Source organism: Orcinus orca, chromosome 17, assembly GCF_937001465.1.
Source record: "Orcinus orca chromosome 17, mOrcOrc1.1, whole genome shotgun sequence".
Classification (NCBI taxonomy): domain Eukaryota; kingdom Metazoa; phylum Chordata; class Mammalia; order Artiodactyla; family Delphinidae; genus Orcinus; species Orcinus orca.
The window spans coordinates 86477912-86503637 of NC_064575.1; the positions used below are offsets into that span (position 1 = coordinate 86477912).

Consider the following 25726-nt stretch of genomic DNA (forward strand, 5'->3'; position numbering starts at 1 on the left):
GGAAGCAAGAGGAGCTGCCCTGTGCCTCCCAGGTGCCCTTGCAGGTGACTGACATCACTGGATGGATCACGGTGGGTGGGTGGGGGAGTGTCTGGGTCCTGGCACTGAGGAAGTGTAAAGCTCAGAAGTGGTGACCTGTGGGTACCTGGGGCCTGGTGCGTGTCCTGATGTGTGTGTGGCGGTGGCGGGCGGAGTCTGTGTCTCTCTCCGAGCCTCCTGCTCCCCAGGGCTGGCCTGACCGGGCCTCTGCCCCAAATCCCCGCTGTCGCCCTCACCCAGCAGCGCAGCGGCCACTGCCCAGCCTGGTCCAGGGGAGCCAGAAGAGCTGGTCTGGCCAAATACCTGGGCAGGCAGAAGTGCTCCGGGAAGCACCCTGGACAGTCGGGACTCCCCCTCGTCCTGGCCTGCTTGTGTCCCCCGCCCAGGCGGGAGAAGCCCAGGCCCCGCCCTCTGTCCCGCAGGGCCTCCAACCTCTCCTGAGTGGCTCCTCCGGAGGCAAAGCCGGTGGAGACCCGACGAGCCTGCTCGCACAGGGGCAGGGCCAGCCCAGGACCCTGGCCAGGTGCCCAGAGCTGAGCCAGTCCCTGCTTCCTCACCTCCACCAGCTCTAGTGCAGGCAGGCCCCGAGCCCTCCTCTCCTTTCCCAGGACTGCAGGGGCGGGAGCTGGGTCCCCAAGGCCCAGGCCTAGTCCGTGCCGTGACAGATGCCAGGGCCGACAGGGAGCCAGATGGGTGGGGCCCAGGGGTACAGGGTCCCACAGAGCTGGCAGCAGCAGTGGCAGGGGACACCCAGGCCTCTCCTTGGCTGGGGAAGCTTGAGGCGTCCACCGAGCCTGCCCCGCCCGGGGGGCATCCCGGAGCCCCCCCATCTGGGCTGGATCCCCAGCCCGCCTCGGGCCTCTAGCATGGAGCGGTCTTCCAGTAACCAACCCCCCCAGCTCCTAGTTGGGCACCAAAGCCCCCTCCCTTTCCCCACAGCCCTGCCCTGTCCTGCCCGGATCTGCTCCTACAGTCCAGCTCCCCAGGCCTCAGATACCGACCCCCACCCCACCGGCCTTAGCCGACCTCAGGCCTCAGCACGGGGCTGCCTACCTGCCCTGGCTGGGCGGGGGTCTTCCCTGGGAGGATGAACCCTCATGCTGATTCCTGACTCCAGCCCACCCTGGGAAGCCCTGGGGGTCCAGTGAGTGGCAGGCTGGGTGAAGAAATGACACATGACCAGCTGTGGGGATAGTGAGTGACTCATGTTCATTTCAGGCAGCTCCCAGCAGGGGATTCTCAGAGGGCACCTCTGCACTCAGTCTGTCCACCAGGGCCCGGAGCTTCTCAGACAGCGCCACCTGCAGGGAGGAGAGGGGGGGACCATGGGTGGCCGTGGGGGGAGAGAGGGCACAGGGCGGGTTGATGATGTGGGCCCTACACCCACCTGGTACAGCGCAGGCTGCTCGAGCCACCTGTGGGCAGGACTCAGACGGCTCAGGGACTGCTGGGCGAAGGCTCTAGATTCGGCCAGAGATGGGAGGGGCTCACACAGCTGGGGGAAGAGGGAGGAAGGGGCTGGCTCGAGGTCAGGTGTCCGAGCGTGATTTGAGTTGAAGGTGCAGGCTAAGGGAGTGGGTGGCTAGGGGCGGTCACCTGTCCCTGCTGGACCCAGAGTCGCAGCAGCGGCTCCACGTGCACCGGCCTCACGGTACAGGACTCCTGGGTCCCTCGAGGCCAGACTCTGAGCTCCTGGCCAGCCTGGGGAGGTGGCTCCTCTGCTAACTGCAGCACGTCTAACAGCAGAGCCCCTGCGTGGGTGCGCATGTGAGGGCGCCAAGCATGCACGGGGCCTGGGGCCTTGAGCTCAACGGCGGAGGGTGGGCGGGGCCTCACCATCGGAGCCCAGGAGCCGGAAGGCAGCCTTGCTTCCAGGCAATGTCTGCTTCTCGGGGTCCTCGGTCAGCTTCATCCGCGGCTGGCCTCCCACGGACACCAGCTACAGGGACAGGGTGCTGAGCTAGCTGGACCCTTCTCCCCGGACCCATGGTCCATCCCCAGCCCATCCCCACTGGGCCCCGGACTCTCTCCACCTTGTAGACACAGCCCAGAGAAGGCTGGCGAGGGCAGGTGACCACGCTAGTACCGATGCCGATGACGTTCACCTCACTGCCCTGGGGGGGAGGGGAAATGAGCTCGGCCAGCATCTGCAGGCCCAGGGCCCGCCGAGCCACCCTCTGGGCTGCCCCTGCCCCGCCTACCTTCTGGGACAGCCTGGCCAGCTCCTGCTCATCAATGTTGTTGCTGACAGCAATGGGGATGGACTCCAGCCAGGGCACCCGGAACCTGTGACGGGGGCAGCCCTCAGACGCCCCTGACTCACCCGGCCCCCTCCCAACCCAGTCATGCCGTCTCCCCGCCACCTGATAATCTGCCCTCAGCCACACTGGCTCTATGGGCCCCTGAGCGAGCCCACCCCAGCTTCTTTGCCAAGGCTGCAGTACCTCTACTGAGGTAGCAGCGTATCAGAGAGCCTCACGGTGGGAGAGGCACGGTCCCTCCCTCCCTCTGTCCCATCCCAATATTCCTGAACCGGAGGGGATCTCTCAGAAGGCAAAGCCCCTCCCAGGGGGACTCACTGGGCCGCCACTGTTCGGAAGACGCCACGCGTCTCCTGAGCCTGCTGAAGCAGGTCGCCACTGTCCAGCCTCACTCCCACTGCCTGGTAGCCCAGCTCCTCCAGTGCCAGGGCTACAGCCAGGAAGTTGGGGAGACCACTCCTGCAGGTGGGGACATGGGAGTAGGGGGTCTGCTGCTGCTCTGCTGAGCCCACCCTGGGGGATGCCCGGGCCTCACCTCCGCACACTGTAGGTGTCCAGCAGGCCCTGGAAGGCCCGGGGAAAGGCCAGGGCATAGGCCACAAAGGCCGCCCGCTCACCCCGGTGTGGCTCCTGCACCCCCAGCCCCAGGTGGCCACACACACGCTCCAGCCACGTCTCCACGCAGGCGGCCAGGTCCACCCTGGGGCCCTGACCAGCCGCTGGAGCCAACATCTATGGAGAAGAGTTGGTGAAGGATGGAGGACCCAGAGCGCAGGGTGGGGACTGGTTCAACCCCAGCAGAGAGTCTGAGCCACCTGCCTGCCAGCTTCCCAGTGCCGCACTGAGACCACCTGCCCGGCGTGGCTTGGGTGGGCCAGGCGTGGTATCTGCCTGTGCACAGAGCAGGGACTGGCCTCTCCTGCTCCCTGGGAAGGGCTCGGCTTGGGGGGTCTGCCCTCTGGAGTCCAGCTGGGGGGACAGGGGTACTGACCGGGTCAGGGGGCACCTCGGTGCCTGAAAAGGAGGTGATGAAGGAGTGCGCCAGGGTCCCGGCCACCGGCACGCCCCGCAGCTGTCCTGCGAGCACGTTGCTGCTGCCATCGAAGCCTGGGGTCAGGGCATCAGGCAAAGTTGGGGGACTTCAGGCACTGAAGGGGGTTCTCAGGGCTGGCCTCCTCCTCCCCCAAACCAGGCCTCCGTCTCCTGGCCCTCACCGCCCAGGTAGCTGTAGGTAGAGGCGGTAAGACCCCCGTCGGGGCCCTGAGCCCGCCGAAGCCCCAGCTCCAGCAGCCGCTTCTCCGGCCCTGCGATCAGGCGAAGCCGCGCGGCGTTCGTGGCGACGAGGCTGCGGGAGCAAGGGAGCAGGGGACCCGCAGTGACGGCCGGGAAGCCACCCAGAGCGCTGCCTCTCCCGAGGACCCGAGCAGCGGGAGCCGGAGGCCCCTGCCAGGACCCCGGCTCAGCGCTCCGCCCCCAGGGGCCACGCCCCACGGGTCCGGGCCCGGAAGTCAGCGCTCCTTCACGGAGAGTCCAGGCTTCCGGCCTCGGGCGGGAGGCGGGTGTCCCGCCCCAGGCCCCACCTGGCGCCCCGGGCCCCACCTGGCGTAGCTGACCAGGCAGAGGAGCGGCGTCTCCAGCAGCTGCACCACCAGGAGCGGCCCGGACACCTGCAGCAGCGGCACCTGCGGGGCGGGCTGTCAGCTCGTCGCCACCCGGCCCTGCTCTGGCCCACCCCCCGTGCCCCGCTCCCCCGGCACTCACGCTGGGGAAGGCGAGGGAGCCCTCGGGCAGGGCCCGCACCGTCACCCCGGAGCAGTCGAGGGCACGAAGATGCTGGAAGAACGCGGGGTCTGTGTCTGGGGGCAGCACCGAGGCCAGGAACTGCACGTCTGGGGGCGACAGAGGCCGTGGTGGCGAGGGCTCGCCGGGGCTGCCGGGGGCGGGGGGCTGGCGGGGTGAGGGGCCGGGGGGCGGCTACCTGCGTCCGTCAGGCGGAAGTCGCGCACGAAACGCACGCAGTCGCGCAGCCCCGCGGCCAGGGCGAAGGCTCCGCCGAACGGGCAGCGGCGGAAGAAGAGTTCGAACTCGGCCGCCTCCTGCGCCCGGCCGGCGCGCCAGTAGCCCAGCGCCATGGTGGCCTGGTACAGGTCGGTGAGCAGCGGCCGCGCCGCCGCGCGCCCCTCGGGGTCCTGCTCCGCCGCCATCGGACTCTGGCCGCTGCCCTGGCGCCCCGGACTCTGGCCGCCCCGCCCGCGTGACGCCGCGCTGGCCAGGGCCCGCCCCGCCAGCGGGTTGGGACACCGTGGAGCCACTGCCTTTCCTGGCAACCAGAACCGTCAGGGCGGGCCGCTGGCCTCCGGACGCTCTCTGACAGCCGGACCGTGGCTCGAGGTGGGGACTTGTGCTCTCGCTGGTCAGCCCAGCTCCCCCTGGCCCCTTGGAGCATGGTCTGTCCTGCCCCAGGCCGCGCGGCCAAGTCCGGGGAGCGCGGGGAGAGGGTGGAAGAGGGCAATTCGAACTCCACGTCCAGCTGGACTCCATCCTCGCCCGCCCAGAAGCCACCCCAGGCCTGGGCAGGGCAGCTCGCGGCCGGCACCACACCAGGGCAAGGCCCACGCGACGCTGTTCGGGTAGCAGCGCGGTGCCGACAGAACGAGGGGGCGGCTCATCCACCGCCAGCTGGCACCGAAGGCTCTCGGGTCTCACACGCTAAACCCCACATGACTCCTGCGGGCCCTTTGAGGCCACCAGCTCTGACCAGAGTAACCACAACCCACTCTTTCTCACCAGCCACGCTGGGTCCAGGGCAAGAACCACTAGTGACACAAGTCCTGCCCAGACTGGGGAGGGGGGTGGGGGCCCAGGCAGGACAGTGGGCACAATTCCACAGGGCAGTGTGTCATGGGATCTGTCAAGGGCCCAGGTCTCCAGCAGGCAGCAGGGGCCTCAGGGCTAAGGGAAGAAGTCCAGCCTCCTTCCTAGAAACGGTCGGCTACCCGGCAGGGTTTTGAACAGGCCAGCCCCGATGGGGCACGTCACTGTAGTCACAACAGCAGGGCCAGGACGGCCGCTGGGGCCTCTTCCCTGGATAGTTCTGGACTGTCACTTCTCTACCCATGGGGACGGCTCAGCGAAAGAAGCAGAATGGAGACGGCAGAAGGCTGGGACGCCTCCCACAGTGAGGGAAACAATGTACACTGTTAGAGGTAGACCTGGACGTCCCACTTGCAACCGAGACGTGAGTGAGTCAGGGGAACAGGAGGGGCAGAGGGGTGGGTCACACGGCCACAGGAGGGCTGTGGAGAGACCCAGAATGGGGAGAAGGGCAGTGGCCACTGGTGCAGGAGCAGAGCGTGAGATGCCCGCCCAGTGTGAGGCTGGGGGCCTGGCAGAGTGCGGCTCACTGAATGCGCCCCCCCGCAGGGCCCAAACCAGGACAGGAGCCGGAGGGCTGGAATCTCAGTCTTTATTGGCTGCAAGGCTTCCCACGCTCAGGCCAGTGCCGGGGCTCAGATCTTGTTGAAAGCAGCAATGTCAACGCTCTGCACCTGTGGAGAGGGAGGCTGGTGGTCACACGGGGCCCTGTTTCCCAAAGGCCCAAGCGCCCATGTGCCTGGCCAGAGGCTCATTTGGACACCCCAGGCCCCTACCCTGCGTGGGCCCCTCACTCACATGCTCCTCGAACTTGGTGATCTCCTCTTCCAGGAGGTCCGTGCCCACCTTGTCGTCCTCCACCACACACTGGATCTGTAGCTTGTGGATGCCGTAGCCCACGGGCACCAGCTTGGAGCCCCCCCAGGTCAGCCCATCCAGCTGGATGGAGCGCACGCAGGCCTCCAGCTGGGCCATGTCCGTCTCGTCATCCCACTGGGGAGGAGAGGGGAGGAGGGCTGGGTCAGAGCCCGCTCCCGCCGTCAACACAATCTGAGTCTACTCCTGCCCTGCCCGGCACTGATCCCTCCAGGACCACAGGGCACCGCGAGGGGAGGGTCAGAGGCGAGCCACTCACAGGCTTGACGTCCAGGAGGATGGAGGACTTGGCCACCAGGGCAGGCTTTGCGGCCTTCTTCTCGGCGTACTGCCGCAGCCTCTCCTCCCGCAGCCGGGCCGCCTCCCGGTCCTCCTCCTCGTCGCTGCCGAACAGGTCAATGTCGTCGTCCTCGTCATCCTCTGTGGCGGTGGCCACCTTCCTGGCGGGGGGCTCCACTTGGCGCATGGGAGACACGTGCTGCCACACAGGAGGGGAGACTGGGGCCCGTGCAGCCAGGACACCAGGCCTCCAGCCCTCCACCGCTGCCTGGGCCACAGCCCACATGGGGGCCGCCCGCGGCCTCCCGCTCCTCAGCGCCAGGTGTGGGTCCCTGGCGGGGAAGGGCCCTCACCTGGGTCTGCGGAGCTGTGGCCCGGTGGGCGGGCGAGCTCTTCTCTAGCGCGCTCAGCCGGGCCTCCAGCTGGGAGACAGCCTGCTGCAGATCCTGCACCACTGCGGGGGCAAAGGGGATGCTGGTCAGGCAGCAAGTGCTGGGGTGGGGCCCCCCGCCCGTCAGGCCCAGGGCCTCACCCCCTCGCAGGTTCTGGTTCTCCACTTCCAGGCTGGCAATCCGGATGACCAGCTCACTGTGGTCTCCGCTGGGCCCGCTGGGGGCCCCGGGGCCTGAGCTCTGCAAGGCAGGGGGAGAGGAAGGGCTCATACCCTAACCTGCTCCTTGGGGTCCCCCCCATTCACAGCCATACTGAAGCAGAGCCCTAAGCTGGATGAGAAGCCCATCAAGCCCCATGGGGTCCGCTGGCCATGCTCCACCCAGGCAAGGGGAGAGGAAGCCCTGCAAGCTGAGGCCACAGTGGCATCAGCCCAGCACGTGACACGAAGCAGGACCCCAGGGTGGCCCTAACGTGGGGGCGGTGCAGAGCTGAGCCATGGCTGCCACTGCCTGGTGGGTGGGAGGAAGCAAAGGACTCAGCTCCAGGGGCAGCCAGACCCAGCAGCTCGGGAGGACCGGGCAACACAGCCTTGAGCTGGACACAGGAGGGGACAGCACTGGGGGCAGCCACCCCGCAGCAGCCAGGGCCACACACCTGCCTGCCTTTGAAAGCTCTGGGTGACCCAGGGACCCTGGCCTGGCCACCAGCCTCCTCTGGCTCCTCCCTGACCGGGAGCCCCCGTCATCTGACCCAGGCGGCACTGCCCAGGGAGCTCAGGCCCGAGTTACACCCCAGGAGCCTGCACGCAGGCCGTTCAGCACCCCTACCCCCCACTGCAGTGGCTCCAAGGGTGGGGTTCAGTGCACCTTGCCCTTGCCAGAGGGCTGCTGGCCCCCTCCAACGTCCAGTCAAGATAAAGGCCTGGGGCCCACCCACCAAGCAGCCACAGGGAAGCCACAGGGGTGGCCTCCTCCCCTGGTCTGCACACCCCCAGGGCACTACCAAGGTGAAGGTCTCCAGGGAGGACAGGCTGACACATGCCTGGCTCCCTGCCCTGGGACCCATGGGCAGTGCTAAGCTGACACCGTCTCCTAGACCCACCAGCTCCCACTACACAGAACTCCCAGCAGAGCTGGCCAAGTGGCACTGCGTGGCTGCAGAAGGAGCACTGACCAGCCCCCAGGACCAGATGGGCTCTGCGCACGCCACCGCCCTCCTCAGACCAACCCAAGTGTCCGCCCCACCTCCTACTCCGGCTAGTAAGTGGCAGCCCTCCGCCCACAGCTGGCCACCCTGCCGAGTCCCAGCCACCACCACCGGCACGCGACCTCCTCTCCAGCCTACTTCCCACGGCTCAGCTCCCGGACCATTCCCACTAAGAAGGTCCCACGGCTTCCGTGGCACAGGGATGAAATCCAGGACCAGCTGTTCCCCACGAAGCCCCGCCAGCCCCCGCCAACCTGCACTCTCAGGCCCCACCCCCTCTCAGCAGGCTTCCCCAAGGCCATCTCTCCCGGTTGATCTGTGCCCGCTAAGCAAATGAACCAGGTCCCGGTGCCTCAAGGCAGGCTGGAACCTCAAGCCTTTGCCCTGCTGTGCCTGCTGCCTGGCCCCGGGGACCTCCCGACACAGGCCCGGCACCACCACCAAGTGAGGACCAACTGTGGACGGGTCCCGAGGCTGCAGGCTCCGGGCGGGCAAGGCCCCACCTGCTGCAAGGCCAAGACAAAGTGGCAGGGGAGAGACCAGGCTGTTGGGGGCCATGGGGTCACCACCGCTCGGCCCAGAAAGCACCAGGCCACTCCACGGTGTCTAGGCCCTGGGCCCACCCTGCCCACCCGGACTGAGAAGGAAGCCAGGGCGCTCAGTGAGGCAGGCCCAGGCCACCCAGTCCAGTCTGAGCTCCCAACAGCAGGCCGCAGGCAGCCACCTGGTGGCCTCGGGGGCGGTGCCGTACCAAGGTTCCGAATCCAGAAGCCTCCATCCTGGCCTCCAGCCCTGTGCCTGGCACCACGCACAGTCCCCAGGAACCTCTGGAACCCCAGTGTCTGCTGAGCCCCACTCTACCCAAACCCAAGCATGGGGCTGGGCCACAGCACCCTTCCCAGGGCCGCCGGCAGCTGAATGATGTTCCTCTGAAGTTCACGTGGAAGCCCCTGCCGCCAGGGCCTCAGAGTGGGAGATTGTTTGAAAATGGGGTCTTCACACTGGTAATCAGTCACAATGACATAATTAGGGTGGTCCTAATCCACTGACTGGTGTCCTCGTGTGAAACAATTTGGACGCAGAGAGAAAACACAGGAAGAAAACAGCCATCTACCAAAGAGAAACCAACCCCACCCACACCCTGATCCTGGACTTTGAACCTCCTGATCATCAGAAGATAAATTTCTGGTGTTTCAGTCACCTGGTCTGTGCTGCTCCATCATTACAGCAACCTAGGCAGACCAGTCCCCAAGCCCTAACAGCTGCTCAGGTGAATTCCCTGAAGACCGGGACCCCGAAGCTGACCCCAACAGCCAGGGCCCTGAGGCCCGGTGCGGGAAGAGTTCTCATAGCCTAAGAATCTCCAGGGCCGCAGCCCCAGAGCTGCTGAGCCCCTGGCTGCAGCCTGCTGAGCACTGGAGCCCGACGTGCCCAGCCTGAGTGCGAAGACCTTGCGTCACCTCGATCCCGTGGCTGCCTGGCCTGAACTTGCTCCGGCCAGCAGAGGGTGGCAGGTGGGATTTGGGGCTAATGGGCAGAAGGCCAGGCAGGAGCATGTGGGGGCCAAGTATAAAGCAGGGCCTGCTGGGCAGACGGTGGTGGCAACGCTTCCTGGGGGACACCCACCCAGGGCCGCCCAGCTGATGGCCAGGAGCCAGTATATCCGAGCCAGCTGTGGCAGGCAGAAAGTTCCCAAATATGCCCCCAACCCTGTAAAAAGATGACCTCACGTGGCCAAAGGGACTTTGCAGATGTGACGAGGTTGAGGATCTGGACGTGGGGAGGTTACCCTGGATGACCCAGGTGGGCCCAGTGTCATTGCAAAGGTCCACATAAGAGAGAAGCAAGAGAGAGAAAGAAACGTGACAGAAATAGATGTCAAAGCCCGTGGCGCTGCTGGCTAGAAGCCACAGGCCGAGGAGTGCGGGCAGCTTCCTGAAAGGTAGAAAAAGTGAGAGAACGGACTGTCCCCTGGAGTCCCCGGGGGCACAGCTCTGCTGACCCTTGGCCCTCGAGGCTGGGACGCCACTCTGTAGCCCAGACAGTCCTCTGAGAAGGAGGGTGGAGCAGCAGGGCTGCCACTCCGAGGGACACACTCCCCGGCCAGGCCAGGGACACACTGGACATGACCGTTTCCCTCTCCTGATCTCGCGTGGGACCTTGAGCCCGAGCTGGGCTGCAGGGCCCCTCCTGGGCCTCAAATTCAAGATGGTGGTGACTCTATGACTTGGGACTCGGCACACCCTGTGAACCCATCTCTCCGAGGAGGGCCACGCCTAAGAGGGAAGGGAGGAAGCGCAGCACGCGCCAGCCCCTCACACTCTCGGAGCAGGGAGCGAGCAGGAAGGAAAAGGCCTCAGGCCTGGTACCGCAGGAGCAGCCGTGGCAAGGCGGGGAGTCCCGGGTGACCGCCAGCAATCCCAGCAAGGACGCGAGAGGAAGGACGTCTCCTCTGGCCGTGTGGGAACACAGCGCTGCACGCCGCACCCTGACTTTGCTCCAAAGGGCGACGTCATCAGCAGCACCGGGGGAAGCGCCGGGCACGCCATTTGCCACGAGGGCGGTACTCACCCCGGCCAGGGACTTCTGGATGTTTTCTCTGGCTCTCGCGATGTCACGGAGGATCACGCTGGCGCCGTTCTCCTGCAGATGGTGCAGAAAGAACAACGCTTTCATTTAAAAAAAAAAAAAAAAATTAAAAAGGCAGCCTCCTGTGGAGAGAGCAGGAAAGCCCTGCACAAAACAAAAGCTCACGGGCCTGAGGACGGAAGAGGATGGAGTCCTGTGGCCCTGACGACAGGGCCTGAGGCGCACGTGGCCTGCAAGCCCAGCCGGGCCACGTGTCGCAGGTCCTGATGGGCACCTAGAGACGCTGGGAGCGCCCTGCCCACATGTGACACGAGAGCAGCTCCAGCTCCTCGGGAGCCAGCCAGCCGCCCTCTGAAGAACCAACCCCAGCACTGCAGCAGGGCCACCTGGGCCCAACGTGCGTGTCCCGCTGTGCTGGCACAGACACCCCGAGACCCCAAGCGCAGCAGCCCCTACCTGGCGTGAGGAGCCGGCCACGGGCCCATTCATCTGCTCGTAGAATTTCCTTTCTGCATCGTCATATTTGAACTTGTCAAACCAGATCTTCTCGTGCACTAGAAAGTTTGTGGCCATTTTCCTGTTGAGAGGAGAGGAGAGACTAAGACAGCCCGGCCGGGAGGAGGGGGCACCTCCTCGCAGACCCCAGGGCTGGCTTGCACAAGCGCCCCTTCCAACAGCCCGGACCCCGAGGGTACAGGGGAGGCCGTCCCGGTCCTTGGGTAACAAGGGCTCCAGGGCCCAGGGCAGAGCACCAGAGGTTCTCAGCACGGACCACAGCAAGCCTGCGAGCCCCTCCCCCACACCACGTGGGCTTCCTTCAGTGCTAAGGCGGGTGGCCCCCAGGCCAGTCCCCAAGACCAGTGGCTCTCAAAGCATGGCCAGGAACCTCTGGGGGTCCCCAAGGTCCTCCCCTTTCCAATCACACAACTGCTCAAGGCTGGATTTGTCGGACAATATACACCAACAGATAATGCACAAGCAGGTTTAAGAATCCAGCTGCCTCCTATTAAGCCAGACACAAGACTTGCAAAAATGTAAAACAAGGCCACTTAGTTCACTGACCTTTTTTGTTACAGAAAACTTATTTCTTGCATAAACGTCATTAACATGTAACAAGCTTATTATTATTTTTCAACAAATAAGTGCTTCTGCATTTAATTACTAACATAGGAAAAAGTAATAAACAAAACAAAAGCTCTCTTAGCATCACAAGACCAGCAAGTTTGAGAACTGCTGCTGTAGACCAGGACCTGGCAAACGCCGGCCTGTGAGCCAGATCCCGCCACTGTCCGTCTTTGCAAATCGCTGTATTGGCACGTCTGCAGTCTGCTGCTTTCCCACCACTCGGCAAGGCGGGGGAGCTGCCACGGACCTGGGCCCAGAGCCCGAATTCTCACAGACGACAAAGTCTGCTGATTCAGAACCGCCCTGTCCCTCACCAAGTGCAACAGAAAAGGACCCAACCTCACCAATTCTCTTTGCTGAGGATCCCAGGCCATCACTGGACCTCACCAAGTGTACCCCCGTGACAAGGGAGGTTGAGCCCTGTGACTCTCCTCCACCCCAGCTCGAAGAGGCATCACTGAAGTTTCAGTTCCACGCCACCCCGCACGCACACGTACTGCCTGATGGGGAACGCCCCCCTCCCCCCGGCGGTGGGCCCCACACCCTGCCCCTCGCACCAAGGCCAGGATCCCGTCAAAGCAGCACATCCAACCCCACCGAGGAGCCGAGGGGCTCCTGCCGGGAGTCTGGGGTCCAGGGAGGCCCCTCCACGCCCCCTCTGGCCCGGCCTGCGGCCCAGGGCCTCTCCCCACTGGGGGGCCCCCAGTCTGCCCTGAGTCCAACGGTCTCTGCCCTCCTGCCTGAGCCCAGTGGGCTAAGGGATCCCTTCCATGGCCAGGCTCTGGCCTCCAGCGACCAGCTGGCACTGCATAAACTGCTCTGGGGGCCAGACCCCTGGGTCCACAGGCTGAAGGCAAGTTGGCCTCATCCAGTGGGTGTCTTCCAGACTCAGGCCGCTGGACCGGCCACGTGCTACAGCACCTGAGACGCCCACCTCACCTCAGGTGGTTCATGGACAAGGAGATGGGGGAGACAGCAGGATGGGTCGGCAAGCGGCCCAGTGGGGCTTGGGGGCCGGGAGCCTTCATCGCTCCCCTGTCCCATGAGTCAGGGGAGAAGCTGGAAGTTGCCTGGCCAAAGGGGAAACCCTGCGCAAGACAGATTCAGGCCCACGTGGACCCCTTCCCTCCACCAACTTGGTGGGGGTGACCCCAGAGGCTGCAATGCCCCAGGGGCAGATAGCTATCCCTGCCGGGGGGGGGGGGGGGGTGGGGGCAGGGAAGGGAGCACGCCGACCACCCAGCCCGGCCCGGGGAAGCCCAGGCACCCGCCCGGCACGTTTTCCCTACTTGGGTCTCAGGCTGGACATGGAAGGGCCAGACCGGGCGCTGGGTCGGTGAACCAGGGACGGAGCTTCAAGGCGCCAGGCCATGCGCAGGGCCTCGGCGGCGTGGTGGCGGCACTCTGCGCTGTCGTAGGCCGGCTTGCTGAGCCAGGGGGCCTCGGCATCCTTGTGCAGGAAGTACCGGTAGGGCAGGGCAGAGGAGGCCTCCCCGTCCACCCGCCGCGGCCCGAGCCGCCGGCTTCCCACGGCGTTGCGGCCCCGCCGGTCTCTGCGGCCGCGCCGGGCGCCCTCAGCCTGACCGGCTCGCTCCTGCAAGCGCACCTTCCCAGGGGGGTGGCCGTCAAACAGGGCCTCGTAGAAGACCCTCTCGGCCGCGTCGTAGCGGGGCTTCTCCAGCCACACCTCCCGCACCAGCGCCTGCAGGCTGCCCAGTGGGGGCTGGCCGTTGGCTGGCGGGCTGGGCTGGCGGATGAGGTGCAGGTCAGGGCCGGCCGCCCACTGGCCCGTGTCGGGAGCCCCCTGCCCGCCGCTCCCCTCCGCAGCCAGCAGCAAGGCCTGAGACCACTCCACGAACGCCCGCTCAGCCTGGTCAAAGGAAGACTTGTTGACCCAGACGCCCCAGGTCACGTGGTGGCAGGCCACCTGGCTTCCGAGGGCGCAGAGGGCCCCAGGGGCCAGGGCGGGAGGCCGGGCTGCCTCGGCGGCCGCATCTGCCAGCCTCTGGTGGTACGAGCTCTCCGCCTGGTCGAACAGCGGCTTGTCTAGCCAGACGTGGTCGGCTGAGAGGCCCACGAGGGCCAGGTCCCCCTGGCTGAGCCAGCCCCTCGGGGAGCGCGTTCTCGGCTTCTGCAACGGCTTCTTCCCATTGTGGCTCTTCCCGGGCTCGCTGCTGCCGTTGCCGTTGGGGGCGCCCGCCTCCTCGGCCTCATCCTCCCGGCCCGGCCCGTTCACTGCCAGTGCCTCGGCCGGGAGCTGCTGGGCGGCGGCTCTCATGGCCTCGTGCTCGTAGAAGCGCCGCTCGGCTTCCCCGTACTTCTGCTTGTCTTCCCAGACCGTCTCCAGGGCACAGGAGGCCTTCCCGCTCATCTTCCACGCAGCGTTAAAAAGCAAGCACAAAGGGCAGTTGCAACACCGCGGGCCGTGGGCAGACGGCACCCCCGCCCCTCCCTGCTCGGCCGCCCGGAGGGGTGCCCCGGGGCAGCATGCATGGGGAGCTGGGGAAGCAGTAAACACGCACGAGCACGTAATGCGTGGTGTGGTTGCACGTGTGTATCCTCCTAACCGCAAAACTTGCCTTTTCTCATCCAACATGCACCCAGGCTCTCCAAGGGGGCCCAGAGAACACTTTCCAAACCTCTTTGGCTACAGAAACCTCTTCGGTGAACCCCAAGAACAGCGGCCAAATAAACACAGGACGCGCTCAGCTAATTCAACTTTTACATCAACAGCAAATGAGTTTTAGAACAAGTGTGTCCCGTGAAACATTAGAGCCTCACTTATTCTGAAAAGTTAGCCGCTGTTCATCTGAAACTTTAACTGGACGTCCTGCGTTTTTGCTAAGCCTGGCCACCTCCCTGAGGCACTCGGGCTTCTGTTTTATAGAAATGCACTTGGTGGTCTCAGAGGACGGCCCCGCTCCTGGCACATTCTGCCTCATCTGAGTCCCCCACCTGCACGGCCACACCGCCATCCTGAGCAGTGCATGTTCCAAGGGAAGCTAGAAGATCTTAGCCAAGGGGCACCTGGGAACAGAGGGTGGAGCACCCACCCCTGCGAGGCCACATCAGGGGAGATGCCAGGGAGTGAGTGTCTAAAAGGGAAGGAAGCCAGTGGCTCTGGCAGTTAATCAGGTTCCTTGGTCAGCGGCCGATGCCTCCTGACCAGGAGACAATCAACTCACACCCGTGGGTGCACCTAAACTAAAGGAACCATGTGGGAACCTCCAAGTCCTGTCCTAGGACGCGAGATCCTCCCTGCACTCCAGCGCCTTTTGGTGTAAGGGGCTCCACACACCTGCCACTGTGGCTACTGGATAAGCCTCTGTCCAGAAGCCTGAGCTCAGAGTAGCCCTCGTCACCTGCTGCCCCCGTGCAAGACTGAGGGCTGCTGGGCCACAGGGCGTGCGCAAACAGCCTCGAGGCGATGGCCTCGGCCCTGCCGCTGGCACAGGGCCCCCCATTCTGCTCCCAGGCATGGTGCCCCGTAAAGGCTAGCCCCATTGCTGGGCAGCCCAGAATTCTACAGCAGACCCTATTCAGCAGAACCAAGGGGCCTGGGCCACCGCAGCCTCCGGCTAGAAGCAGCTCAAGCCCAGAAAGCCCTGGAGGCCAGTCTGCTCTTAGGGTGCACCTAGGGGTCCCCGAGCTCACACCTGGCTGGCCTGTTCTAGAGGACGGCCTTGACTAGCACAGGGACTCCTCCCGAGACCCTACTCTGGACCCTGTGCCCGCCCAGAAGCAGAAGCACCAGGCCGACTGCCTGGGGCTAAGCAGCTTGCTCTCAGGATGGCCCCAGTGTCTCCTGCTGCTGCAAGGTCACCTGGTGAAGCCTAAGCGAGGGCAGACCTGCTGGGCCCTCACCCCAGGGAGGAGGCCCCCCGAGGGGGCAGACTTTCACCCCGGGACAGCAAACCCTTCCTGCCACTCACCGCAGGGTCTACAGCCCCCCGACCAAAACCAAAACCCAATTCCAATCACCCCGGGACGTGTGGGCCAAGTCCCGACCGACCTGGGACTTCAGGGAGACTCCCCTTTGTGCTCTGAGGGGCTCGCCGGGGTCTCTCACAGCACCCGATGCAGGGGCGGAGGCCCAGGCTCAGAGAGGTCCCTGGCCACCCCCTCGAGCCTCCCTCCCCGGGGCCAGCAGCACTTACCAAGGCCAGGCTGACTGCAGAGGCAGTGCTGGGGGGCGGGAGCCCATGCCCAGGAGGCGGGGCACTGTGACATCACTCACTGTAAACGAGGGCTGCAGGCCTACCAGGCTGGGCTTGTCTGCCCTCTGACCTCTCTGGCGGACCCTCACCAAAGCAGCGCAGCACGGGTCAGGGCTGGTCTGGTCCCTTCAGCCCCGCCCACCAGGCTGACCCCCCAGTGCGGAAGCCCTACGTGAACCTAGTGGCCTAAACGCTGTCCTCAGCTCCTGACATCAAACCAGGCTCTGCTCAGAGCTCTAAGGGTCACAGTTCGGGGGAGGGGAAGCCCCCTCTCAAGATGCCCGTGAGCAAGGGACAGGGCCTGAGACCAGGGGCTGGCTGGGGCGGCGGCACCCTGCCCCGCCCAGAGGTGTGGAGGGTGCACGCCAATCCTGACCTGCTCATGGGGTGCCCACCCTACTGCCGGGGCAGGAACTGGCTCAGCCCAGGAAGGTGCTGAGGCCACACCCAACAGGTCCAGACAAGGAAACCCAGGCCGGCATCCTGGCCCCAGAGGTGTCAGGGCTCGTCGGGTGTGGTGAGGGCTGGGCTGGGGGTCCCCTGGCTCGGGTGAAGGGGACACAGGAGCCTGGGACGGGCGAGTACTTACTTTCGCTTTGATCTCCTAGGACAGCATGAAGAGAAAGCAGCAGAGTTAGAGGCAGTCAGACAGGGCGGCCCGAGCAGGCTGGGGGGGCTTCTCAGAAGCTGCTCGGTGAGGCGGCGTGGAGGTGAGTTTGCTGGGGATCAAAGGCGAGCACCGGAGCCAAGACCCACCACCAAAATCCCAGGGGGCGGCCGCTGCTCCTTCATCACTCGAAATGCGCAGATGCAGGGGTTCCTGTTAGCCGGAGCCAGGCAGCCCTGGGAGGCCCCATCTGAGCTCCTCGCTGAGCTGAGCCAACCTGGGGAGGTGAGCCAGCACCTCGAGTGCCCCGCTGCCCACGTGGATCAGTGCTGGGTGGGCTCTCCCCAGCCCCGCACCGCCACTGGGTCCAGACCGCTGGACCAGGTGTAGGACGACAAGGACCTGGCAGAAGGTCTTGGCGGCCACCCAGCCCCAGTGCCCACGCCGGACAGGCCTCTCCCTCAGCAGGGCTACTATGGGGGCGAGAGGCCAGGTGGGCAGGGTGTGCCGTCCCCGCAGGCCGGCACCGAAGGGTGCACAAGAGGACAGACGGGGTGCCCGGCCCTGAATCCACAAGAGGTGCCACCAAGGGGCTGAGGACCCAGTCAGCCCTGCCACCCAGGCCCCTGGCCTCCTGTCTCCCCCACACCGCAGCCAGCGCGCCAGCATCAAGGCACCCCGGGACAGGGTGCGCGAGGCGTCCTGGGGGGCGAACAGAGAGGCTAGCAGGCAGGAGGCAGGCGTGCACGGAGGTCCCAGGCAGGCTCTCCGCAGACACCCACCATAGGGGCTTCGTGTGTCAAGGCTCTGGCGGGAGGAGGACTCCCCAGAGACACCACACAGGAGCGCTGTCACCTGGGGAGGCGACCACAGACAGCTGAGGGCTGCCTGGTAAAGCCAGTGCCAGGATGGGGCCAAGAACACCCCCAGGGCTGCTGGAGGATGAGGCCCCAGGACAGCCGGCACAGCCCCCGACGTCAGAGGCAGGGGCCCACCTCTCCCAGTAGAAGAACCACTCTGAGTCCGAACACTTTCCCGCGAGGACGCCACCAGGGAAGCACAGAACTCTCGGCTAGGGGCCGGGCGTCCTACAGGAGCAGTCGGGCCTCCACCCCCCCCCCCGCCCCCCGCAACACTGGAGCACACAGGGGGCAGAGCCAGGACGCAGAGGAAGCGGTCCCACCCTGTACTCCTCACCTGCAGGGCCAAGAGCAAGCCGCCTGCCACTAAGGACCAGCCCCGGGGCATAAAGCATGTCAAGACCACTCCCATAAGAGGGGGCACTGAGGAGTGGGAGGCCCTGGAGGGATCACGACCCACCCAGCCACCAGGATCTGGGGCGAAGGCAGCGAGCAGCTCTTCCTCTGCAACTCCCCCAGCCCAGCGCCAGTGCGAATCAGCACTCCTGGCTGTGCTGAGGGACTCTGGGGGCTGCGGAGTCCTTCTCAGCCTCTGCCCAGCTGGGAGGGCAGTTCTTGCAGTGCCAGTACGGGGAACCTGGCAGCACTCCCTGGCCAGGATACTCCTGGCTGGAGGCTCCTGAAGGTGAGGACGTGGCCTGGCAGAGCCGTGCCCACCAATCTGCCACGAGGTCCCCGTGAGGCTGGGTGAACGGGGAAGGTTTCTGGGAGGGGTGAGGGTTGCCCCCTCCCCCGGCTCCATCCTCCACACCTCGTTCTCATCCTCCAAACGGTCTCAGGTAACCAGGTGCCCATGTGACCCCATCGCAGTCACACACAGGCAGGGGCTCCCAGGTCATCCACCCAGAGGTCACAGTTCTCTGCCCCCCTTCCACAGGAAGTGGGAATCGGTGTGCGGTGTGGGGAGATGGGGCCCCTGGCTGGCGCGGCCTGGACCAGTGCTGCACAACAGAGCTTCCACGCGTGCAGTGTCCAAGAGAACGCGGCGAGCACTCAGCACGCCTCAGCCGATGAGAACGAGCCAGCAGTGGGGCAACTGCACGAGAGGGCTGCCCTCTGATTTTCTTTAGAGGCGAACTCCACAGCCCCCAATTCCTACTCAGAAGCTTCCCCACCTCTGACTCCTGGACAGTCCGGCCCCACTCAAAAATGCCAACCTGTCCTGCTGGCGTGGAGGGGGGCCCCTGCACCCCAAGACTCAGCACTCACACTGCGGCTGCCCAAGTCACCCCACCTGAGGCCCAGCCAGCTGCATGACATTTGTGCTACAATGCCGTCCGTTGGTTCTATTTCTATCCCAGTCTGTGGTGCCCTGGTCTATCTACCCTGACCGCCAGGTGCCTGCGCCCCCTTCCCTCGGGCGGCTCCAGCACTGCACGCGCCTCCTCAACCATTCTGAGTACACTTGACACCTCACACAGCTGGGAGACGGGAGTGGGGTAAACTGAGGCTCCGGGTCGGTGAGGTGAGAATCTGGGACTCCGAGTCTCATTCTGACGCCTGTCCTTCACACAAACGTCACACTGCCCCCCACTTCAAATTCACACGCGCCATCTTCAAATAGGGCCACAGGGCCAGGGCTCGTGCCGGCATTTCCTGCCTGCAGCCCTTGAAAAGCTGACACCAGAGCGCGACGCACTGGGGACGTTCTTTGTGGCCGCCTATTTAGGATCACCTTCAAGAAACCTTCATCCACAAAAACACTGGTCAAGCGTGTTTGCCCCCCAGGCTCCTCTAGGGGAAGGCACAGCGGCCGCGCTCCAAGGTGAGGAGATGGAGAGCTGCAGGGCACCCCGGCACTGGCACAGGGCCCAGGCCTGACTGCCCCGCAGAGGCGGCACAGGGCACCTGCTCCTCGGAGTCTGTGCCAAGCTTTCTCAGGGAACCCCTACGTCTGGAGCTGAGCACGGCGGTGGGGCTCAACCCACTTATGGTTGAGCGCTCCCTAGGAGCTAGGGGTGTCAGAGCTGCTTCTGAGGCAACACCGGGTCCTTGCCCGACCCAGGCCAGGCCTACTCCCTCACCAGTTACTTGCCAGGGTCAATCTACTCTCGCGACAAGCAGGGACCATCCCAAAGTCCAGCCACACAAACAGCTCTCTTGCTCCAGAGTGGCCCTTCACTCTGAAAACCCTGTCGTGCTGGTCCCCGCCCCATGCCACCCCCCCTGGCTCCAGGACAAGGCTTTCCCTTCTTCGTTCCACTGAAAGTGCCCACTTTTCAGGAAGGTATCCTCCTCCCCTTCAGAGACTGGCTTCGACATCGCCTCCTGCCCGGATCACCTTATCCAAATCCAGACCCTCCATCCCTCTCAGAGAACGCTGTATTTCAGTCACCCAGCAATCACATCCTTATTCTTCCCCGAGTTCATGAGCTCTCCAGGTTCCACGAAGACTGGGTCCGTGCCTGTCCCTCAAGCCCAGAGCCGACATGAAGGAGGTGCTCCACAAACGTCGACAAAGAAACGGGGGGACTACAGGCCCGGGTCACAGGTGGGCAGACATCCTTGTCACCCACCGGGGCGGAGACCAGCGCGGCCCCGACATTCCCGCAGCCGCCCTCCCGCCGGGGCAGCCGCAGGGGTCCGGCTGGCACGTGGCCCGCGGGCTCCGCCCCTCTGCGCGGCCGCGAGCCCGCACCCGGCCCCGCGCCCCGGAGCCGGCCTGCCGGCGGCTCTCCAACCAAGTCCCTGCCGGCGCAGCGCGGGCCGTCCCTTCCCCGGGCCCCAGGGCCTGGCGGCGCAACCCTAGGTACTCACACGCCAGCCAAGGACGCGGCGACCAACGTTGAGGGATCGGCGGCGCGCGACGGCAAAGAAAAGGGAGGGCCGCGCTGGCCGCGCACGGGAAGTGAAGCAGCGGGCTCTACCACGCGCCGGGACGCGGGGGACGCGGCCCGCGCGCACGGCCCGCTGCGCTGCCTGGGCCTTCCGCGCGACTTTCCCCGCGGGTGGACAGAAGACAGTGGGAGACCCCCGCGGGGCTCGCCCTTTCCCGGAGGAGCTGGAGCAACCCGCCGGGCACAGCGCCGCCGGCTCCCGCCCCCCTCCGCTGCAGCTCCGGTGGACTCGGCGGGCCCGGGCGGAGCAGACCGGCCGGCACGTGCCGGGTGACGTGCAGCGCGGGGTGGGGCCGCGCGGGGCCAACGCGCCTGCGCGCGCCGAGCGGGCGAGACAAAGGGGAGGGCCCGGCCGGTCCCGCCCCCAGCGCCCGCCCAGCGCGGCCGGCCGGGCGGGCGTATGGCCCCGGTTCCCGCGCCCCCGCTGCCGCTGCCGCCGCAGCCGCAGCAGCAACCATGTACCCCGCGGGACTCCCGGCCGGCCCGGCCCCGCGCCGCGGCCGCCGCCCCCCGCCCGGGCGCCCCGCGCAGTCGCCGCGGCCCCCCGCGCCCGCCCCGGTCGCCGCCGCGCGGCCGCCGCCCCCCGCGCCCGGGCCGCGGCCCCGCGTGGCCGTGAAGATGGCCTTCCGCAAGGCCTACTCCATCAAGGACAAGCTGCAGGCCATCGAGCGCGTCAAGGGCGGCGAGCGGCAGGCCAGCGTGTGCCGCGACTTCGGCGTGCCCGGCGGCACGCTGCGCGGCTGGCTCAAGGACGAGCCCAAGCTGCGCTGGTTCCTGGAGCAGCTGGGCGGCGAGGTGGGCACGCAGCGCAAGAAGATGCGGCTAGCCAACGAGGAGGAGATCGACCGCGCCGTCTACTCGTGGTTCCTGGCGCTGCGCCAGCACGGCGTGCCGCTGTCGGGGCCGCTCATCCAAGCGCAGGCCGAGGCCTTCGCGCGCCAGATCTACGGGCCTGAGTGCACCTTCAAGGCCAGCCACGGCTGGTTCTGGCGCTGGCAGAAGCGCCACGGCATCTCCAGCCAGCGCATCTACGGCGAGGCCGAGCCCCCAGCCGCCGGCCCCGCGCCCGGCCTGCCGGTCAAGCAGGAGCCCGCGCAGCTCACCCGCACCGGCCCCCTGCCCGACCGCGCCCTGAATTCCCCTGCCCCCGCCGAGGGCGGCTACGGCGACGAGCAGATCTACAACGCCAACGTCACCGGCCTCTACTGGAAGCTGCTTCCGGAGCAGGCCGCGCCCCTGGGCGCGGGGGGCTGTGGCCGTCGCTGGCGGGGCGACCGGGTGACGGTGCTGCTGGCCGCCAACCTGACCGGCAGCCACAAGCTGAAGCCGCTGGTCATCGGGCAGTTGCCGGACCCACCCAGCCTGCGCCACCACAACCAGGACAAGTTCCCCGCCTCCTACCGCTACAGCCCCGACGCCTGGCTCAGCCGCCCGCTGCTGCGCGGCTGGTTCTTCGAGGAGTTCGTCCCGGGCGTCAGGCGCTACCTGCGCCGCAGCTGCCTGCAGCAGAAGGCTGTGCTGCTGGTCGCCCACCCGCCCTGCCCCAGCCCTGCGGCCAGGATGCCCACGCTGGAGGAGAGCGAGGAGACCCCCAGGAGGTGCCGGCCTGAGCCCCTGGGCCCTCCGGAGGAGCTGCAGACCCCCGACGGGGCGGTGCGGGTGCTGTTCCTGTCCAAGGGCAGCAGCCGGGCACACATCCCGGCCCCACTGGAGCAGGGGGTGGTGGCCGCCTTCAAGCAGCTGTACAAGCGGGAGCTGCTGCGGCTGGCCGTGTCCTGCGCCGGGGGGTCCCCGCTGGACTTCATGCGCAGCTTCATGCTCAAGGACATGCTCTACCTGGCCGGCCTCTCCTGGGACCTGGTGCAGGCAGGCAGCATCGAGCGCTGCTGGCTGCTGGGCTTGCGGGCTGCCTTCGAGCCCCGGCCGGCGGAGGAGTGCGCTGGGCAGCCAGCTGGCCAGGCCGAGGAGGCCGCGGAGCGCAGCAGGGTGCTTAGCGACCTCACGCACCTGGCAGCCCTGGCCTACAAGCGGCTGGCGCCCGAGGAGGTGGCCGAGTGGCTTCACCTGGACGATGACGGGGGGCTGCCCGACGGCTGCAGAGAGGACCCAGGCCCCAGCCGGCCTCCCGTGCTGGTCCCTGGGGCCCCTCCGCCCCCAGCCAGCCTGCCCTCTGTCGCGGCGGGAGGAGAGGAGGAGGAGGAGGAGGCCGCCGTGCCCTCCGCTGGGGAGGCCGTGCGGGGCCTGGAGACAGCTCTGCGATGGCTGGAGAGCCGGGACCCCCGGGAGGTAGGGCCGCTGAAGCTGGTGCAGCTTCGCTCCCTGATCAGCATGGCCCGGAGGCTGGGGGGCATCGGGCCCTCTCCTGCAGTCCCTGATGATGGGGTGTGACCAGGCCAGTCCGAGCAGCCCCCAGTGGCCTTTCTCCTGCGGCACTTGGAGGGGATACACACAGCCTCCCCATCTCTCCTCCCCTCCCCTGGGGTGGCCTCCCCGCCTCGCTCGGGGTTGCAGGGATCCCAGCCCAGCCTGGCTCAGAGGAGCTCTGTTGGTGAAGGGCCGTCCCCTCCACTGGTGCCCGCGTTTCATGTGGGGACAGAACAGAGGCCGCGGGCGCCTGCTTCCCCTCCCTGGGCAGGCGCGCACGTGGGGTCTGCGGTCTTAGCCAGGTGCCCTCTCGTGCAGGCCTGGCACACACACCACAGCACTTATCAGAGAGCAGGTGGCTGTGCTCCCACCCTGGCCCCTGTGGGGCTGAGGCCTCCAGCCATGTTCCTGTCCACACCGCCCAGCACTTGTACCGGACGAGGGCCCGGCGCTCCCATCCCTCCCGACCACAGCCATGCGGTCGGTCGTCTCAATGGGAAGCACACCACTCGTTTTGTTTTTAGCGCGTTACGTCTGTCTTTAACAGATAGGCTTCAGGGACCCGGGGTGGAGGGCCCCGCGGGCTGGAAGGGAGGCTGGTGCCCGGCACGCGGGGCCTCCCAAGGTTCTGGGTGCAGCGAGGCTGTAGGTTTCTGTTCCGCTCGGATTTTTAACTTTCCTTAAGAAAACATTCTGAACAGCTCTCTTGTTCCGTGGGGTTGGCGAGCACTAGACCTGGGCCCTGGTGACAGACCAGTGGCCGGGCCAGCGCCCTGTACCCCCACCAGCCACAGGCCACTTTGTCCAGCCCCAGAGCCCAGAGCCATCCCGTTTCCCTGGAGCAGCCCTGTGGCACTGACGGCCATGCCAGGACAACCCTCAGTGCCTTAGCTCCCCTCCAAGGCTCCCCTGCCCAGCCTGCCCTCAGGTTTCTCTCCCGCGCCTGGTGCTGCCCAAGGCGCGGCTGAGGAGCTGCTCCCCATGGCCCCATCAGCTGGGCTCCTAGATGGCACAGTCTGTAAGGAGAAGGTAAGGGCTCTGTAACTGTCCAGCTCTGGATTCAGGATCCTGCTGGTGCCTGAGGCCAAGAGATACCCACCCGGCCTCCCAGAGGCTGCCCTGCAGAGATACCCAGAGCTCTTGTGAGGGGCAGTGGGGCCGGATTTGAGGTGCTGCCTGCCTCAGCGCTCTGCCCTCATCCTCACCTGCCCCATCCTCCTGGTGGTCTGAGACTGCAGAGGCCACAGACAGGTGCTGTGTTTGTGGGACGGGAGGGCTGTGCACGGCGGTAGGACGGCTGGGCGCCCCCAGAGCAAGGACATAAACTGTTCCTTGGAACCACCCCCAGTCAAAAAAAAAGAACCCCCCCCCCAAAAAAAAAAACCACATATGTATGTGTATGTCAAATCTGAAAGCTGAGGGACAGTATGTAGGATTTGGAAACAAGAGAAGGGAGGCTTGGCTAGCCAGGCCCAGGCAGCAGCCTCCAGCCGCAACTGCTGGGGCCCACCTGGCACCTCCACTTCCATCTGTGTCAAGCCTGCACACCTGCAGGAGCCTCTGGCGGTCTACACTGGCCCTGGGTCTAACCAAGCAGCTGCACGGGGCTTCAGGATGTCTCGCATGTTACATCACCTGCCTCTCCAGCTGGTGGCGACCCGGGGACCCAGGCCGGAGCTCCCGGTCACGATGGCCAGCAGGTCCTCTGCCCTGCCCGCCTATAGGGGCCTGTGGAGAGACAGACCTCAGAGCCCAGGTGGGCACCAGGCGAGGGTGGCCTCTGGTAGCATCATCAGCACTGCCCCTCTTGCCAAGTATCCTGTCTCAGCCTTTAATCCTCTTGTACCCCGGAGCCTGGGCAGGGGGACTGCAGTTGGTATTGAGAACCGGCTAGCAGGACAGGACCTCCCACCTCCTCTCATGTGGCTCCAGCCTCGTCCCCTCTGGAGAACCAAGGCTGCACCCCAGGAGGTGGCTCTGCCTGGTCTCCAAGGCCCTGGATGGGCAGCGTGGAAACGAGGCACAGTGCGGGCTGGCCTGGGGCCTTGAAGAGTTAGGGGGCCCATCAAGGGTGGGTCTGGGAGCCGCTTTGCTTTGCTGGGCTGGGGACTACCTCGCCCAAAGACCTCCGAAGGTGTCCTCTCTAGAATGGGGGCACTGGTGCCACCGGGCCCTGCACATGAAGAGGGTGGCTCTGGCCCCAAACGCAGCCCCAGCAATGATCCTTGTGACCCCGGGCCCCATCGCAGCTCTGGCACGAGGTCACCCACCTCCCTGGGCTCACCTCACTGTGAACCACAGGGCAGAGTCTTCCTGTGGGAGACGCCAGCTTTTCTCTGCAGAATGGGTGAAATGGCCTCACTGCCGACACCTGCTGGGCCCGGGGCATCTAAGCCGCTCCCCGGTTTGTGCTGAGGGTAAGGCGGTTGATGGCAGAGGGAGGGGTCTTAGTTGCTGCCTGAACTCCTTCAGCAGCCCTACCTGCAGAGTGCTGGGCACCATGCTGGAGACTGGGTTTCTTGCCCTCAAGGATTACACGTCTCTTGTGAGGGTGTGGGACCCCTGTGGCCTGGGAGGTGCTCAGGGACACAGCCACCATGCTCTCCCCATCCTGTTCACAGCCCTCTGACAAATCCTCAAGGCGGTAAAGATCAGATTCCAAAAAGCAGCCCCTGGTCAGTCACTGTCAGGGCTGGCCCCGTGGGCTTGGTGGTAGGCACAGCGGGAAAGCACTGCAGGTGGAAAGGGGAGCTTGTGGCTTCTGCTGAAGCCAGCCCAGCTGGGGGCTGGGAGGGCAAGACCAGGCTGCAGCATCAGAGGGAACCCCTGTGAGGCCAAGCTTGCCCGAGGGGCCTCACGCTTGGGAATGAGCCCCCAGGTGACAGCTGGACCGAAGCTGGAGCACAGGAGCGTGGGGTGAGAGGAAGGGGGCGCCCTCCAGCAGGGGCTCGGGCCTCCTGGGACCCCCAGCCTGCTGGCCCAAGAGCCCCGGGGGCAAGGGTGCTTGCCCTGTCGAGGGACCCTTTCACAGCCAACCTCACTGACAGCAGAGGTCGCCGGCCAGATAGGCCCAGCACGCTTTCTAATAAAGGCTGGATGCGCCAGCATCACGTGATTCCTGTTCTAGTCTTATTTGTGT

The 25726-nt window shown here is 65.9% G+C and overlaps 3 protein-coding genes across 11 annotated transcripts; 1 reads left to right on the forward strand and 2 right to left on the reverse strand.

Moving 5' to 3' along the window:
- Positions 1-1225: 1225 nt before the first annotated feature.
- NAPRT (nicotinate phosphoribosyltransferase) lies at positions 1226-5597 on the reverse strand. Of its 8 annotated transcripts, none has more exons than XM_004265252.3 (13): positions 4279-4620; positions 4062-4189; positions 3900-3982; positions 3515-3645; positions 3292-3407; positions 2836-3032; positions 2619-2759; positions 2241-2325; positions 2073-2153; positions 1876-1978; positions 1636-1775; positions 1427-1534; positions 1226-1340 (listed from the first exon to the last, which is right to left on the reverse strand). In XM_004265252.3, the coding sequence occupies exons 1-13, from the start codon at positions 4502-4504 to the stop codon at positions 1254-1256; spliced, it is 1626 nt and encodes a 541-aa protein (XP_004265300.1). In that variant the 5' UTR covers positions 4505-4620; the 3' UTR covers positions 1226-1253. The 8 variants fall into 8 exon arrangements, 5 of the variants coding, with proteins under 5 accessions (XP_004265300.1, XP_004265299.1, XP_049556655.1 ...); XM_004265251.4 differs by having other exon boundaries at positions 1636-1790; positions 4279-4619; XR_007472771.1 differs by having other exon boundaries at positions 1636-1790; positions 1876-1994; positions 3515-3982; positions 4279-5597.
- A 152-nt stretch (positions 5598-5749) lies between these two features.
- EEF1D (eukaryotic translation elongation factor 1 delta) lies at positions 5750-20424 on the reverse strand. 2 transcript variants are annotated; one of them, XM_004265248.3, is made up of 8 exons: positions 20144-20424; positions 10974-11094; positions 10500-10571; positions 6862-6961; positions 6683-6783; positions 6310-6528; positions 5973-6167; positions 5750-5848 (listed from the first exon to the last, which is right to left on the reverse strand). In XM_004265248.3, the coding sequence occupies exons 2-8, from the start codon at positions 11088-11090 to the stop codon at positions 5810-5812; spliced, it is 843 nt and encodes a 280-aa protein (XP_004265296.1). In that variant the 5' UTR covers positions 11091-11094; positions 20144-20424; the 3' UTR covers positions 5750-5809. The 2 variants fall into 2 exon arrangements, with proteins under 2 accessions (XP_004265296.1, XP_033275930.1); XM_033420039.2 differs by lacking the exon at positions 20144-20424 and adding an exon at positions 12932-16204.
- On the forward strand, positions 20379-25702 carry TIGD5 (tigger transposable element derived 5). Its single transcript, XM_004265250.4, has one exon. The coding sequence runs from the start codon at positions 20680-20682 to the stop codon at positions 22609-22611; it is 1932 nt and encodes a 643-aa protein (XP_004265298.2). The 5' UTR covers positions 20379-20679; the 3' UTR covers positions 22612-25702.
- The last annotated feature ends 24 nt before the right edge of the window (positions 25703-25726 follow it).